The sequence below is a fragment of the Amphiura filiformis genome, chromosome 14 (genome assembly GCF_039555335.1).
Source record: "Amphiura filiformis chromosome 14, Afil_fr2py, whole genome shotgun sequence".
Lineage (NCBI taxonomy): Eukaryota > Metazoa > Echinodermata > Ophiuroidea > Amphilepidida > Amphiuridae > Amphiura > Amphiura filiformis.
The window spans coordinates 44,534,808-44,553,642 of record NC_092641.1 but is presented as its reverse complement, the minus strand read 5'-3'; the positions used below and the strand labels follow the sequence as shown (position 1 = coordinate 44,553,642).

Here is an 18,835-nt window from a genome sequence, read left to right as displayed (position 1 = left end):
GGTAATGTAAAACCTATGAAATATAAGTCGCTCTATTAAAATAAATATTATACAATAAGCATTAAAATGTTAAATTATGTACATAGAACTTTCAAAGTTGCACAAATGGTTGAACCAAGTTTTAATAAAAATACAGCTAGTACAATACCATTTTTACTAAATACAACTGGTAAAAACTTCGTAGACTGTCCGAAGCACAACAGTTCACATTTCAATTGCAGCACCACACAATTTGTCTTGGAACAAGGAACAACTAATGTAAGCTTCAGTGAACAAAAAAAAAACATGTACTCTTTATAGAAGAGAAGTGCACACAGGCATGATAATAAACTTTCATAAACAAACTTTGAAACTGATGGAAAGACCTAAAAAAGCTTGTGAAATTCAGAAAAACAGTCCAAAATTGCCTGAAAATAAATAAAATGCATATAACTTGAATATAATAACAAAAAAAAAACCCTGAAAATTCTCATGCCTGTGGAAATTCATTGTAACTGTGGTTTTCTCATTAGGGGTGGGGATCTTGATTCCAGGAGGGAAGGGGAGGGGGAAGGGGCTCTGAGTGTCTGTGATCTATGTGATGTCACACAACAGAGCCACACCTCTAAGAATCCAATGATCAGGACTCTGCACCGTCTTGAGAACTATGAAGCTGATGTACGTCAAATCTGTACGCTGTGGTTTCTTGTACACGGGACACAGGTAGAGACGTGGGTCTTTAGGTGCCGTTGAATTGATGGCAAACATATGCACTACTGGCAGCATGGTGAAGAGCACCTTAGGTGGGGGTTCCTGTAGCTTGCAGCCACGCCGGTCCCAGCCGGCACCGTCAAGGTATAGCCCATGGATGTACACACCCTCCTGAAAGGTTCAAACGATTAAGAATATGTGTAACTTATTATATGTGTTACTAAAATTAATAATGCAATTGCATGGGTTCTTCCAGACAAGACCATTGATCAATTGTGCAATTTATGTATCACCAAGTAACAGCAACCCTGATGATTCATATGTACAGAGCTTTACAATATATTCAAAAACCAAACTACTGATGAAGATGTTCATGTAATGTTGGCAATAAATAACCACTCCGATTCTTTGCTTGACTCATGATTATTTATATAATTATACAGTGGGCAATTGCTCGGTAAAACATAATCACAGCTAGCCTTCCCTCTTTCACAAAGACTCCTAATCTTATTCGATTTAATAAGGTTTTACATAAATAAATGCAATCTTGTCTCCATAATTTGCTGACTCTGGTTTTCCATATCACTGATCATCTACAGGCCACTGTATAGTTCAACGCCTTGCAGGTTTTTTCCACTGCAGACATAGCAGCGTATTTTCTGCCAGCGTCTTTCACAGCGGCTAAAATCCCCAGCAGTGTCTTTCGCTACAAAAAAAAACGTTTAGAAGTGGAACATGGCCCTGAACAAAGCTAATCAAGGCCAAGAACTGAAAGTCGCTGCGGGGAACTGAAAGAGCAACTTCTGTTGCAACCGGAAAATATCAGCAAAGACGATGGACTATACTTGCGTGTGTGCATGTGACTTACCGGCGGTGGTGATGTGATCTCTTCTTTAAATGCTTTGACAACTTCATTGTGCAGAGTGACTGAATCCAAGGCCCAACCTTTGTGTGCTCTGGTCACTTCTTGTCTCATAGCCGTCAAGAAACCTGATGAACATGTCAAAAATAACAAAAATTTGTTTGAGAAGATGTGTATCGACCATATGCAGTCTTGCAGGTAAGGAGTTCAAAACCAAACACTTGGTTTTAATTTTTTTTTTGTTCAGGTACTCCTGCTGTGATATTTTTGTGACCCAATCTGATCCACTCAGGCCAAAGTTGGAAATTTAGAAAATTTAATTACTACCATTGTTATAACTTGCACAGTACCTACAATTACTGATGGTGAATCCCCAGGTCTCTTGAATACTTGGTTGCACAATTACCGATGTTGAATCCCTTGGTCTCTTGAATACTTGGTTGCAAAGTTATGAACCTTTTATAGGTTAATTTTTTTATGTTTTTTATCCTCACTTTTATTATTAATCTCATTTTCAATTTCATTATTACCGACTTTAGCCTGATTGGACCAGATCTGGGCACATTTTAACAACAAAAATGGTTATTTTTTTGTCAGGCATCAAAATTAAGCTTGGTTTTCTTGAAACACATGTGGGTGTGTCACTCTAATATGCATTGAGCACATCACACGTAACCACCAACAAATGTGAAGTACCATTGATATACATAGCGGAGTTTTATTTGCTTTACCACTAAGTGCGGACTCGTCCTAAACTTCTAACTGTAGACATTTTTCAAAATCAGTTTCAATGCTGTTTTACAATCTAGTAACATTGCCCAGAATCAACAGATTTTAGATGTGTATCTTTGATAGACAACCACATCCCTACCATCACAGTGCGACCCACCTTGAGGGTTGAAGAACCCAGTCATCCAGAACACATTGGGTCTACCATCAAAACACCAGGTGGAGAATTGCTGGTTCCTCTCTAACAGCTCGGTGAACCAGAATCCCAAAGTAGATGACTCCCAGGATATCTTACGCCACAGCTGGGGTACTCGGGCGTCGAACATGTTGTCAAGGGCATCTCGCAGGTTCTGAGCATAGGGAAAATAAGTATCACTTGTATATGTTAAAAGTGAAGTACAAAATAGTCCTCCTGTAATATTTATGTTTAAAGCTGAAGAAGTATTTTCCAAATTGGAGGGTGCTACTGTCCCTCTGTTTACAGGCCCAAGTATAGTAGAAGGAAGACAGGGACAGAAAGAGACATTGCAGACAGGACTAATATCAAAGACACAAAGATATAAAGTGTGTGAGCAAAACAGAAACAGAAGCAAAAGGCAGATGCACAGCCTAGAAAGTGCAAGTACAAAATCTGTAACTGTCGATTTTCAAGCAAAATATGTATATGTCCTTACCTCACTCATAATGATGGTACCATCTATGGCTAACCTCAGGTCTGTAAGCGTAATGCGGACCAGACTAATGACACGCTGCATACGATCTATCTCCTGACGCAGGAAAATGTTCATAGACGACAACGCACCCATCTTTTGGAAACGGGCTTTCACCTGGCAAGAGAAAATATATAAAGTATTTCCTTAGCATTGTAAACATATGCTAGCTGTTGCTTGATAACCAGAAGTAGCACCAGATTTTTTTTCCATGTGGAGGGAAAGAGGGGGGAGTGAAATCAGGGGGAATGTGAAAATAAGGTTATTTTTAGCAACTGGGAATGCAGAACCCAATATCTTTGGGAGAATTGTCTATGCCCATTACTACCCATAGTGAGGATAAGAGAGAGTCACCATTGATAAGATATGGGTTTTGGTGAATTTTTTGATCTGATGGGGGAAACTGGGGGATGAAAAACCCATATTTCTTTGGAAGATGGGGGAAATACCCCATGCTCCCCCGTGATGATAAGGGAGTCACCAATGATCAGGAATAAGAGCAGGAAAACCAAACCAAATTCAAACACTTCATTTTAATAAAACAGGTGTTAATATTGCACTTTGCCAAAGAGTTGAACAAGGCACTCTCAATATCCCTCTTCTAGCCTAAACCAGGGGGTCAACTGCGTAAGTTAGGGAGATAAAATCAAATCAATCAAATCACAATAATACTGCAACAAGTGCACATCAATCAATTACAGAATCCTAGTAAACATACCTGATGTGGTATGTAGTCTGGAGGTAGTCTTTCCAACATATCATCAGCTAATCTATAGACAATACTCTCTCTGGTCTCACCACCACCAGCACCTGAATCTTTGGGCTGGATGTTGAGTATGGTCTCCAGCACTTCCTTGGCTGTGTTGCTTTGATATCTGAAAACAACAATGGTGATGATAGAAAACAAGGTCAGAAAACCAAGAAGTTATTTTCATTAGGGGACAGCTGAATATTTATGCCAGGAAGGAGTGGGAATTTTGACCAAAAATAAATTGTGTTCCCCTCTCAAAATTTTCAGATCCCCCTTGTTTTTCATTTAAAACTTAACATTCCTCATGGCTTAAGTAAAAAATTCAGATTCCCCCCAAGACCAAAATAAAAATGAAATTTCCCCCTTAAGGGATCTAAAATGAGCGTTTATTGCGTTTCGACAGTATTTTTTGTGGGACATGAGAGCACCTCAGAACTATCGAATTGCATTCTGAATACGAAGCATGTCTTTCTGATATCAAATAATTTTCATTTTTTGAAAATCACAATATAATACAAATTTTATGACAAATTACAAAAATTTGATATTTTTCAAATTTTTGATATATAGCAGTCCTCGAAGTAAATTATATAAATCTAATGATATGATCTTAAAGTGAATGTAGCTGAGAGGAAAAGCCGACGGTCAATTGAAAATTTTGACGTTGCATTTTGAAGATATGGATTTTTCCCCCAAAAGACCTTATTTTTGTTTGGTGTTTTGGGAAAAAAAATCCATATCTTCAATACAAAAGGTCGACATTTTCAATTGATCGTCGGCTTTTTATCCCACCTACATACACTTTAAGTATAAATCATCAGATTTATAAAGTTTACTTCAAGTACTGTTGAATATCAAAAATATCAATTTTTAATGATTTGCCATAAAATGTGTATTAAATTGCGAAATTCAAAAAAACAAAAATATTTGATATCAGAATGACATTCTTCGTATTCAGAATGCAATTCAATATGTCTGATGTGCTCTGATGTCCCAAAATAAATACGGTCCAAACGTTCATACCCCAGCCCTTAATACCACCACTCCAAATTGGCATTAATACTGAACAGTCCCTAAACTCACATTAAGATCCATAGTTATGGGGAAGTCTTCACTATTAGATCTCAAACACATGTCACCAACTCCCCATCTATCCAGTAGACAAGGAACACGCTATGTCGTCATCTAGATCTTCAAATTGTATGCCTCTTCTGAGTAATCACTTTCTTCAGTGGGCAATGGGCAGTCAAATTGCTTTTACATGAAATGCAGCTGCTATTTTGGCCTATACTTTGATTAGCTCGTAATCGGCGGGACTTATTAACATCGCAGATTAATATCAAAATATTTTATTTTGAGAATTATCTTGCCAGAAGCATCACAAATTAGTAATTCAGTACTTCTTTAACACACAAAATATAGGCCAGACAGGTCAACTAATAGCACTCCTAAAGTGGGTCTACTTTTCGGCGTAGTGGTAAAAGCCTAACATTTCCCGCCTATTAAGAGCTGATCAAACTATAAGCTAACCCATATTAACATAGTGTTTGTACATGGAAAGAGAAATCCTATTGAACAAACTATCTAAAATGCCATATATCATTCTAGCTTTTGCCAAATATACTGATAGTGCATCACATTCATCCCCATCCATGACAATCCAATAGAAGTACATGTATGGATGGATTGTATGGAATTTACTACTTCTCTCAGCTATATTATGTAGACTTACGTAATATCAGCATTTGGATGGAGTCCAAACACCTCAGGAGTGTCTGTGAGTGGCATGTGCTCTATGTGTTCCATGAATTCTTGTATTGTCTTGCATTTTGGAATCTTGTAGCCAGTAAAGAAGCAGAAGGAATCCTGGAACATGTGGTCACCAAACCACACCTACAAATGGAATATTGGGTGGTGGGAAGTAATAACAAAAGTAACCAGTGTTAGTGTCTTAGGTCTAGAAATCTACGGCCTCATTAATTTTTTTCAGGCACAACTTGTGCTTTAATGATAAACTATCTGCAAATAATTTAAAAAGAGTATTTTGTGATCCTAGCATCCTCTTTTTATGTCATATTTCAGTAGATATCCACTAAAACAGCCTATTCCCAAAATTTCAGTTGATTCCAATTTTGCGTTTGTGAGCTATGCACGATTATGTGCATTGCACTGCTCCATAGACAATGTGTTGTAATTCTGTTCTGGTGTACCAGAACGTAATTCAAATTCAACAATATTTTTGCAAAACAAATTAATTTGCAAGAAATTTAGCCAGAGGTTTCCAATGGTATAAAAAACTTTTTTTTGGAGAAAAGGGGGAGGGTGATGCTGTGGATCACAAAATACCCTTTTAATATCTTATCCATTTACTCTCCACTGCCTTCTGACACATTCAGTGAACCATATTGCCGAAATAGCTGGCGCCTCTTTTTAATCAGTAACATACCACATGGTAAAAACTGTCCTCAGAATAATATACAGTTTATTTTTTCTTGGTATACATGTTACAGTTTATAATCACTGTTTCATGCTGCTTACTGGCTTTATCCTGGAGGTTTAATGGAGTTTTATGTTGTCTGATACATTGCCATGATGAAACCTGACAATGTTTTATTCAACACAGTACTCTAACTATGAGGACTGGACAATATTATAATAATTATGTATTCAGATCCTATCATAATCACCTTTGCAAATGTGTTGAGCAGTGTCTTATCATAGTCATCTGTGACTCTCCCTCCATACTGTACTTCTCCTAGCATGTATCTCACTGTGTTCCATGACACACCCTAATCAGAAAGAAAAGAAGATATTATCATATTTCTTTTTGCTTTGTAATGGCAATTCTATGACACAAAAGAGTTGTTTGTAGTTCACCATTGATATAATACGATCCAGCAATACCAGTATTGTATTTTTTTTTAGTTTCTGATGGATGTTGCACAATTCATTGGTTTCATCACTGTAAATCTACGATTGCAAAAAAAAGCATTCTCATCAGTCTTATTAATTTTAATTTTAATTAGCATGGTAGTGCAAATAAAGGGCCAACTGATTGGCAAGCACCTTTCCATAGCCCAAGTTTCACAATTAGTTTAATATACAAATCCCCCAGTGATGGTCATTTCAGATATTCATTTCAGATATTTCAATATCTGAAGCTTTAAAGCCAAAAAGAACAGAAAGCAAGAACCTTTTTCAAAATATACATACATGTCTTATAATCTGATCCCTTTGTTTTAGGGTTCGAGTTACGGTTTGGAATAGGGTATGCTCAGGGTTAGGATTAGGATTTAGAGTCAGGGTGCTGAAGATATTCTGTAGTTCTGAAGTTGACGTGATTATTTCAAGAGGGTATAAAATTGGTCTATACATCTGTTACCCTAATACTTGCTTACCTTCTTGGGGTCAATGTCATCCAGATGATTTTGTATGAACTGAACACTTGCAGTCTGATCAGCTTGGTTGAATTCATACGGGATGTTCCATCCCAGTGGGCCAAACTTTCTTCTCTCCTGCACAATGGTAAAGTCACATTCGAAGATTAGTGTTTTGCTTATAGCTGTGCATGTGCTATTAATTGTATATCACAATCAATGTGCAATCTCCATCGACTGCCCTTGATGTCTGTATATACTTATCCCGATACTAAGTACATGATCTAAATACCTTGATCACCCACAAGCTTCCAATGCGTATGACATATTGGACTATTCCATTTAAAATCCACACATAACCTGTGGAAGATTTCATTACCATCTCAATTCCAGTTGCACCATTGTTTAATCCAGCTGGAAATGTTTGCAAAGGTTATTGTGAAAATTGTTGGAATTTATACAAAGCGGTTGAATATTTCACAAATCGGCCCAAAATTTATTTGGATGAAATCGGTTGGATCTGGAATAATTTAACCGTTTAAATTTGGTTGGAATTCCTCATGGTTTGGAAGTCACATAAAGCTGTTGGTCCTGTGTACAGGAAGAGTCAAACCATGTGCACGTTAAGTGTCAGAACTATTCGAAAAGAGAAGGGGGCCCATCCTCGGTTCTGATATCTGCAATCAATCCTAGGTTCAGGATTGTGCATAGGTAAACTGTGCACGTAAAGCCTGTGCGACAATACTCAAAATTGAGATACAGCACGTATATAGGAAGAAAAAGTAGGAAGAGAAGTTGTTATTTCTTAATACTTCTTAGAGCTTACACCTGTTTCACTATTCAAAATCTTATAACAGGAGAGTGATTTAGAATAGTTAGACGATGTAAGCATTAAGGCGTAAGAAATTGCAACCTGTCGACTGTGTTTCCTAAAACTGAACAAGATAGTATCATTATTTTCAACTAGATTTTCTCACCTGTACTGTAGTATGCAGAAAGGCTGTAGCATAGAGCATAGGTTTCCACATTGGCAGGTTATTGATGTCCAGGTAATCCTGAGTGACACCTGCAAATGTTCTCTTGAGACCAGCCTTCACACCTTGAGGTGGCTCATTGGTGAACTTGATGGAACTCTGTACATGTAGGTAAAAATAATGTAACAATAAACTCAATCACTTTCTCCCCGCTCAGTTTGTTTCTTGATGTCACTGAAATCAATACAATTCTTATAAACATACCGAAAAACTTGATAGTTAGCAAATGTGCTTACTATCGAGCGCTTTTAAAACATGCAAACATGAAGAGCCCCATCCACAAAAGTATAAAGGGTTTTGAGAAAATCAATGATACACATAGTTACATATTAACAAGTAAACCTGCAAATGTGTATCTCAACCCTATTAGCTCAGTTGGGTAAGCTCCCCCTTTTCCAGGCACCTGTACAACTAAATTGCAACAAAGATCTCAATTTCAAATAACTATGTAAATCTTCAAGCATATGGTTGTGATGATTTTGACATACACTACATTTTTCAAAGTTTCAAAGTTTATGCGTGTAAATTCCCAATTTTGACTTTCATTTTATTCTTTAATAAATGCCACCTGAAAGTAACAGACTTTAGCACCCATTCTAAAGAAATCTTAATTTTTGAAATCCATTGCAGAAGCCATGGGGATTGTTCAATGTCTTGATTGTATTGTGGAACCTAGAATACAATACATTACACAAATCATAGAATATGAGCTTAATTGTATTTTACCTGAAGCAAGCTGATAGGGAACTGTGGGTGGACTTCAGTGGTTATCCACACCCTGAATGTCTCATGCACAGGGTTGTGGGTTAGTACGGTATCCAGTAACTCATCCAGGAAATCCAAACCCAAATGGCAATTCTGTAGCAAGACCCAGCCACCCTGTGTGAAAAATACAATGAGTCAAATTAATTTCAAGCTGATAGGGAACTGTGGGTGGACTTCAGTGGTTATCCACACTCTGAATGTCTCATGCACAGGGTTGTGGGTTAGTACAGTATCCAGTAACTCATCCAAGAAATCCAAACCCAAATGGCAATTCTGTAGCAAGACCCAGCCACCCTGTGTGGAAAAATACAATGAGTCAAATTAATTTCAAGCTGATAGGGAACTGTGGGTGGACTTCAGTGGTTATCCACACTCTGAATGTCTCATGCACAGGGTTGTGGGTTAGTACAGTATCCAGTAACTCATCCAAGAAATCCAAACCCAAATGGCAATTCTGTAGCAAGACCCAGCCACCCTGTGTGGAAAAATACAATGAGTCAAATTAATTCGTCGGGTGCATCACATACTGGTCTATCTTGAATTTTTGACGTTTTTGAGAAAATTGGTATATAGTTCATTTTTACGGAGCTCTCCAATACAAAAAATTACAGACCTCAATTTTTCCTAGATAATTAGTTATAAAATGTTTAATTAAAACTATCTATGATTTTTTCAAAATACGTATTTTCACATACTGATCTATCTCGAAAAAATCGCATTTCTAGAAAATGCAATTGAAAATCTTAAGTATTAAGTTGACCTTTCTATAATTTAATTAGACTATGGATTTTCATGAAAGTGGTTTTAAATTAAAGCATATACTTAGCAGATTTATTTAAGTGGAATCTTTAATTATATTTACGTATGTAATATTGCTTAAAACTACACTTAAGTTGTAGTTCTGTATGTGAAATCGTTAATTTCCCGATATCGTATTGAAAGTGCATTACATACTGGTCTATCGCGAGATAGACCAGTATGTGATGCGTCTAAAGTCAAGGTAAAATTAACTATTTCACATACAGAACTACAACTTTAGTGTAGTTTTAAGCATTACTGCATACATAAATATAATTGAAGATTCCACTTTAATTAATTTGTTAATTATATGCTTTAATTTAAAACCACTTTCATTAAAATCCATAGTCTAATTAAATTATAGAAAGGTTAACTTAATAATAAGATTTTCAATTACATTTTCTCGAAATGCGTGTTTTCGAGATAGACCAGTATGTGATGCGTCCGACGAATTACAAGCTTACGTTTGTGAACATATATCAATATTAATTATTGCACTTACATACATGCAAACTCCCTAAAAATTTGCATTATCAGCCAGAGCTCAGTCCCAGCATTATTAGATATAAGCAGGCTATAACAAAGATTGTGCGGAATACAATTTTATTCACTAAATTGCCTAACTTTTATAAAACCTTTTCTGCAAGTGAGTGGGACGTATTATACCATCTGCCCTTCATAGGGGAATGCCAGTTTAAAATTATATACCAATATATAATTATAAACATTTATTTATTTACAAAGTATCATTTTCCCTACATATCATTACATGTACTTTATGGATAGGCAATGTCTTCCTCCAAATGTGAAATTCCTGAAATGTGCTTTCTGAATCACTCTCTTGCCTCACACCATTACCATTATTCTTTCAGGTACAAGTTGAATTCTGTACTTACAGCAGCCATAGATTGACTTATGAGTCTTCTAGCATGGACCTCTTGTCCTTGTCCCATGGATATAGCACGGCATTCTGTGAATAAATTTTACAACAAGGCTGTTACTATAAAAGCACATGATGATATCATTGACCAATGATGATGGCAAAGGTAATAATTATTGGTAGCCTGGGCAGGTTGGTATTGTGGTTGTAGCACTCTCCACTGTAGTCTGGATGACACAGCCAAGCAGCAAGATGTAAACATTTCTTTTGCCTGTGCTTATCACTGGCAGGAGCAACTAGAAAGGTTATCACCACTCCAAACTCCAATCTTATTCCTAACCCCCAATCATAATCTCAGGGATGTAAATGGGCAACATATCCATTTCCTGAAATCCATCTGGTCCTTAGACAGGTGGCCGAGGGCTTAAATGCAGTATTGAAAATTTAAGGGGGGTGTTCAAGGAATAGACTGCAGGGTATCACCCCATCCTAAAAAAGTTTTTTTGGCTCTTTTTATGACGAATTATCAAAAATTCCAGATTTTTTTTCCTTTTTGGCCAAATTTCTGGAATTCCGGTCTTTACATCCCTGTTATCTCTTTGGGTAGTAACAGTTATTCCAGAATACAAATTGACACCCTTACTTGCATTACAAAGATTGGCTCTTTCAAAGACTGGCTCTACCTCGCAATCGGAGGGTTGCGAGTTCGAGTCCCAGTGGTGCCATCGTGTAGTACACAGGGGAAGGTGCTTTACCTCACTTGCCTCTCTCTACCCAGGGGCGAAATGGGGAACTGTTAGGCATATTGTTCATTGAGCGCCAAAAGTATGAGCATGCCTTGGGTATTATATGGCAGCAGACATATTCTAACGACAGCGGAATAAATGCAAAGCGCTTTGATACATGAGAAAGGTGCTGTATAAATGCCAACAATTATTCATTTATTTTTATTATCCTTTCTAAAACAGAGAATAGTGTCTTTAGGCATAACCATTCATGTATCCCTTACCAACACCAAGTTTCTTTGCTAATCCCTCAATCTGGTTGGTAGGATCACTGCCCATAGACAGAAAGCAAATGAGTGGGGTACGAATGTCTCCTTCCTCCCACGTCTTCTTCAAGTCTAGGATGACTGGATCAGCATACCTCTCACCCATTGAATTGCCAATGTACTTGCGAGCTTGAGGCAATGTACGGTCTGGACACCAGCTCCTGCAAAAATTATGTAAGTTAGTTGTACTTTCCGTACATAATAATGGAAGTGTATCATTTATCAGATTTTGCATTTTACAGTGAACTATGATTCAGAAATTGATCCAGAGCATAGCTGTTCACAAACTGACATACTTATACTTACATAAATTCACATAAGCACACGCCAGTCACACAACACACGACTAACGTAAGTGTAACTAGCGTAAGTACAAGATGTTATAAGTCTCATTATTTTCGCCAATTATAAGCTGAACAAACTATAGAAGTGTAGTATTTTGGAGTGAAAAATCACTTCAAACAATAAGGAATGGTGCAACTTATGATCTGGCTATGTATAAAATAATTGTGGAAACAACCAATTGGACACCTGATAGCCTACATTCAGACCTTCAGAAGTTGATGATGTGATTTACACAAATAGAAATTCATTTAGACATTAAAGAATGTACCCACAATCCTCATAAACATTTATCTAAAGTTCAAAAATACTAGAATTGGATTAAGTCCTGTGGTATGTATATTTTCCAGATTAGCAAACACAATTAGCTATTCCAGTTGAAATCCATGATGCACCCCCTATGCAAGACATGACCTTAATCCCCCACACAGGGAGTGTGAATTTCAAATGGGGTTATCTGAATGTCAGAATCCATTTGAAATCTACACTCCCTGTGTGGGAGATTAAGGTCATGTCTTGTATGGATTTCAATGGCCCAATGCATTGTTTAGTCATTTTATTATTCATATGATTATCTTAAAGTGATTTTGTTGTTTATCTAATTCACCTTTTTCGGTAAATTCCATAGCGCTTTGCGCAGTACACCTGAGAACTTCGTCATTTGACGTCACGCCGACTTGCAATGCGCAGTAACGATGTTCGATAAACAATGTGCGCATCGGCGCAGATCGGCGTGACGTCAAATGACGAGTTCTCAGGTGTACTCGCAAAGCGTTATGGGATTTACCGAAAAGGTGAATTGCAAAGAGTCTGTGACATACAATTTACATCAATGATACAATGTTCATAGGATATCAAAAGTGTGTTGTAGAAGTATGCATTTTATTTACAAGTCTGCACATGTACCTGACTAGCAGAAGTTTTCTGAATGTATCCAGGGTGTGGTAGCCATCTGGAATAACCTCTTCCTCCGGAGCATCCTTGTCAAACCAAATCCGCCAACTCCTCTCGCTTCTCTGAATCTGCACATTAACACAACATGATACAATTATACACTTATGCACTGAAGTGTAAATTCTGAATAGAAAGAGAAATCTAATTAGAAATTATTATTATGTATGATACCTAAAAAGGCAAAATAAATGATATCAGTAATACTCATTTCTGGCCCAGGTCATATGTCAAGGGTACCAAAATCAGCAAGATTTTGTTTTCATTTGTTTTTTGCCTTCAAATATCATACCAATTTTATGAAGATGAAAGTAGTCACTTACTAGAAATGAAGAAAAGTGGAACAATTTCGTCCATAAAGTTTTAAAAATGTAGTGGCAAAATTAGCAATTTTTTACAGGTGTTTGCAATGGACGGCAGCAACTTTGGTACAGCTCATGCCTTCCACAATGCTACATGCTAGAAGATCTCTTATTTACAATATCACTTATTTTCAATGCTCTTGGTAACATTTTGATTCTGTTGATATGGAAATGAACATAGAGGCCTATACTATTATGACAGTTTCAATTCTGAAGTTGTAGTTCCGCCAACTTTGGTGATATAATTTGGTCAAATGATTTTTGTGCATGTGTTAGCAAGAGATAAATAAACAGTTTACAAATGAGCTTGTTAAATTTTGTGTAAACCACAAAACCAACAGATCAAAATGGATGGATCTTGATCACTTGCCCACTCACATGGATTCATTCCATGAGGAATGGAAGATTTTCTCACAAGTCAAATGCATTACAGATAAATTAAGTAATTCTTGGCCAAGCTCGAACACACCTGTTGCGTCTGTGTAGCATACTAAGCGTGTACCCAATGTAAGGCGCGTGCATGCTTTCTTCTGTACCGGGCTATGTGCAGGTGTCTTTATTGCGATGCCACTAGCGTTCCGAGTGTTCGAGCTTGCCAAGAATTACCTAATTTACCTGTAACAATATTTGAATACACTGTTATAATGACACATAAAAATAGATCTGCTGACACTGGGCTATTTCAGTTTAAATCCTTTGGAAGACATGACCTTAATCTCACGAGTCCCACACAGGGGGTGTAGATTTCAAATAGAGTCACCCATTCAGGTAACCCCATTTGAAATTCACACTCCCTGTGTAGACGATTAGGGATGTCTTCTCCATAGGGGGTGTATGGATATCAACTGGAATAGCCCAATGATCTTCTTTACCAACCTGATGAAGAACATCCTGGAACTGTGAGAGTTTGCTGAGCTCCACAAGGTTAAGCCAAGTGATGTCAGTGATCCATTTGGCTGGCTTAGGTTGTACACCTTTCAGATCCAATGCTGCACCACCTGAGAGGATAAAATAAAGGCGTTTTCCCCAACATTTAAATTGTACATTTTAATTAGTAGGTAGGCCAAATAACATTGTATATTAATAGTAATAAAGCTTTAGCGCAGCTGTATGCAACACAACCAGCGATCGAATTCGACGGTATCGCATCGCAAAATGCGATGCAATTTCCATCAACTGCTATGCACTTTTCCAAAATGCATAGCTAAAAGTGCTATACTGCTATGCAAACATGTGTTTTGCATAGCACAAACTGCGATGCAAAAAAATTGACTGAATTCGAACCCTGAACACAACATACACAGCATATATAATGCTAAGCAATGTTGTTACTAATTAGTAGCCGATTGCTAAGGTTAGAGCTTCTGCGAAGTACACAAGCACATTGACACACCGCAAGATATGTACACCTGTGTCCAAGAAACAGATATTGACATAAATCCTTCAGTCGCAAAGCTTTTGTTTTTAAATCACTAAAAATAATGCAAGTTAAGGTGGTACTACACCCCTGATAAATTTTGTGAATAATTTTGCATTTTTCTCAAAAAATAACAAAAGTTATGTATATTATAGGGGCAGGTAATCCAATTACTTCACTGAAATTTCAGTGATTCAAGACAAGTGGTTCATTATATATGTTAAGAAATGTTGTACATTTCTAGCGATACCTCTTTCCTTATCATAAATAAAATAACATACCGCTTGTCTTGAGTCACTGAAATTCCAGTGTATTAAGGGCTGGGGTATGAACGTTTGGACAGTATTTATTTTGGGACATTAGAGCACATCAGACATATCGAATTGCATTCTGAATACGAAGAAAGTCATTCTGATATCAAATAATTTTGATTTTTGAAATTAGCAATTTAATACACATTTTATGGCAAATCATTAAAATTGATATTTTTGATATTTAACAGTACTTGAAGTAAACTTTATAAATCTGATGATTTATACTTAATGTGTATGTAGGTGGGATGAAAAGCCGACGATCAATTGAAAATTTTGACCTTTCGTATTGAAGATATGGTTTTTATTTCCTAAAACACCAAAAAAAATTAGGTCTTTTTGGGAAAAAAATCCATATCTTCAAAATGAAAGGTCAAAATTTTCAATTGACCGTCGGCATTTCCTCCCTGCTACATACACTTTAAGAATATATCATTAGATTTATATAATTTACTTCGAGGACTGTTATATATCAAAATTTGAAAAATATCAATTTTTATAATTTGTCATAAAATTTGTATTATATTGTGATTTTCAAAAATGAAAATTATTTGATATCAGAAAGACATGCTTCAGTATTCAGAATGCAATTCGACAGGTCTGAGGTGCTCTCATGTCGCACAAAAAATACTGTCGAAACACAATAAACGCTCCTTTTAGATCCCTTAACTGGATTCCTTGCCCCTATAAGGCGACGAAAAAAAGAAACCCTGTTCTAGGGGCGGACAGACTTTTCAAGTAGGGTCGGTCGGTCGGCTTTTTTTTTTTAAATGACCCAAAAAATCACCAAAATCTGTAAATAATTTGCAATTTGAGAAAATACAAAAAAAAATTGTTCCTGAAATTTGGGTCGGCATTCATTTTTACAGGAATTTTTTTTCCCAATTTGTTCAAAATCTGGGTCGGTCTGGCCCGTAGAACAGGGTTTTCTTTTTTCGTCGCCTAATATACATAACTTTTATTACCAGTGTATTATTATTTTTTGAGAAAATAGTCAAAAATTTATCAAGGGGTGTAGTACCACCTTAAAGCAAAAATAGAATAACAGTTCAGTAATTTATGTAATTGAAGTCCCATGGTCTGCACTTTTTTTATTTTGCAATCCAATCTTTCCTCATCGGTTGGCAACTTTTTAACCTACCTTTAATGAGGGTTTGGAATTCATGATGACTGACATTGCCTTTCTGCAGGTCTATCTTAAGAGCCAGCAAGATTGTGAAGATGAGCTTGTGATTCTCATAGAGCCCACGGCAAGAGTACTTAAACACCTCATAGGTCAAAAACTCAATGATGTTATGAATTCTCTTGGCAGGCACAGGAGATTTGTCGGATCTACACGAGGGGAAAATATTGTTACATTGTTAATTAACAATATCCAGAAAAAGCAATAAAACAACTTCATAATTATGGAATAATCATAATGAAAACCTTTGCAGTTATGTTCTTAAAAACATACATATTTGTGTTAAAGGACAAACCCCTTCATCCCTAAGCATGCTCTAATAATTTTTGATTTTAATTATTGTGACATGGTGTGGTTCAGTTCTTCAACAAACTTGACCAAATTTCAATAACCTTAACCAAATAACCTTGCTCTGATGTTTTATCAGTTTACAATTATCAAAAGATGGAAGAGTTCCACACAGCTGTTTTTAATCAAATATATATATAAATATTATATATAACCTAATTATAACCTGCACCATAAAAATCTTAATTAGACATACCCATGCTAATCGGCACATCCTCCGTCCATTAATCATATTACTTACTTTGCCATGGACAAGTCAAATATGCCCAAGAATTGCCTCAGTGATGTCTGGTACATGATGTTAACCATGCTCATCTCAGTGATCAAGAAATACAGAATGCTTCCACGAGTAGCAACTGTAGAGAAAACAATAGAAAGTTTGAATATTTCTATGAAATAAAATATAATATATCAAATAAACCATGTGTTAAAGAGAAGCCCCACCGGAGCAGTTCTTCTGGGGTGAACCAAACCTGCTGGTTTATCAAATTAATCAGTGACAAGGTTATCTCTGAATTGGACAGGTGCTAATTGATGCAGTAACATTAAAACATCAATTAGCACCTGTCAAATTCAGAGATAACCTTGTCACTGATTAATTTGATTACCAGGCAGGTTTGGTAAACACCAGAAGAACTGCTTTGGCAAGGCTTCCTCTTCAATAGTTTTTTTCAACATATTCTTTCCATTTACCAGAATACAGTAACATAACAAACAAACCCCTCTTTTCCCTGCATCTCACATTAACTCCAATGACAGGTGATCCATTGGGCTATTCCATTTAAAATCCACACTGCCCCTGTGGAAGATTTAGCTGCAGTCTTCCACAGTGGGAGTATGAGTTTTGAATAGAATAGGCAATTGGGTAACTTCCATTTGAAATACTCACTCCAGTTGTGGAAGATAAAGGTAAGCTATACTACAGGGGAGTATGGGTTTCAAAATGATTAACCCTGACCAATTACATTTGAAAAACATACTTCCAGTGGGAGATATTTCCAAAATCTTCCACAGGGGTAGTGTGGATTTCAACTGGAATAGCCCATTTTGCTTGATGATATCAAAATAAACATGCTGGTACTGTCAGCTTAAGTGAAACAAGCCAATGGCTGAGCAGCACAAAGACGCATCTCCATTAGCTGTGTGTATGATAGCCTGTGATATGCATAAGTTCACTCATGGACGCCCAATGCATACCTGTATTTTAAGAATGTATGTAAAATTCAAGCTCACAAGCTCAGCAGCACAAAGACTATCTCCTTTAGCTGTGTGTATGACTACATATTATATGCCTTGCATATGTTCACTTACTGTGTGCAACTGATGCCAACCATTATAATTTTTTATTTGCTATATTTTACCGTTATATTTTGTGTGATTTTCTATCGAAAGCCACCTCAGATTTACTTGTAATTTACATAACTGCATGTCACAAGCTCGGTGATAAGCTAAAAGTCAGGAAAGTTCTCATATGATACATTCTCAAATAAATAAATACATCATTCTTACCTGGCCTGAACTCTTCTCTAGCTTCATTGATCTTTATTTCTGTGTCAGCAGCTACTATCAGTTTCTCTGTCACCTCAGCTGCAGTCTCTTTCGTCACAGCCAACACCGATATGAGAGATGCATCTTCTACAAGAGAACCCTGTGGGTCGAAATGTGGACTGAATTATAAAAACAACTGAAGGCTCTGATTTCATGTATTGCCCTAAGGAAAACTGGAAAAGGTCTTGTGAATATCTTGAGAACAAACCTGCAGACGATGCTAGACTTGGATCAAGACTGAGTGTTGTAGTAATCCAGGTTTGCATTTTTCAAACATATAAATTGGTGATGTATTCCTTATCAAACAAAATTTGATGAAATGTTTTTCCCCAAAACCAATACATTTATATTATAGTTATACTTTCCATTGGGTTACACTTGTGCCTGCAGATCTTATTTCTAGCAACAGGCAATCAAATATTTATGGGAAAATTCAGTCCCACTATTGAAGCAGAATGCAAGTATTTCCATCAAATTTTAGACTGAAAAGCTCCAAATTTACCGATGAAATTGACTGGACTCTATCACAGCCCTGGTCCAATTACATACCTGTGTACTGGTTAGTTTGAACAGCAAGTTATCCTCCAGTTCCTGCATCTTACGCTTGTTAGCTGTCACGTCTTCCATCAGTGCCGTCCTTTCTGCCTCTAGTTCCTAAGGGTCAATAAAATAAGATGACATGAATCATAAATAATATACTCAACATTTACGATTGCTTTCAGAAGA

The 18,835-nt window shown here is 36.7% G+C and overlaps 1 protein-coding gene across 1 annotated transcript in view; it reads right to left on the bottom strand.

Annotated features, from left to right (window-relative positions):
• Positions 1–462: 462 nt before the first annotated feature.
• The window catches only part of LOC140170158 (dynein axonemal heavy chain 8-like), a 115,241-nt gene continuing 96,868 nt past the window's right edge, over positions 463–18,835 (bottom strand). Inside the window, 18 exon segments of the mRNA XM_072193480.1 lie at positions 463–861; positions 1,559–1,680; positions 2,442–2,631; positions 2,956–3,108; positions 3,710–3,866; positions 5,475–5,635; positions 6,430–6,531; positions 7,141–7,257; positions 8,097–8,252; positions 8,880–9,032; positions 10,613–10,686; positions 11,606–11,808; positions 12,896–13,011; positions 14,179–14,300; positions 16,172–16,362; positions 16,803–16,917; positions 18,071–18,209; positions 18,659–18,763. Of these exon segments, the coding sequence (XP_072049581.1) occupies positions 574–861; positions 1,559–1,680; positions 2,442–2,631; positions 2,956–3,108; positions 3,710–3,866; positions 5,475–5,635; positions 6,430–6,531; positions 7,141–7,257; positions 8,097–8,252; positions 8,880–9,032; positions 10,613–10,686; positions 11,606–11,808; positions 12,896–13,011; positions 14,179–14,300; positions 16,172–16,362; positions 16,803–16,917; positions 18,071–18,209; positions 18,659–18,763 (2,664 nt within the window). The 3' untranslated portion in view covers positions 463–573.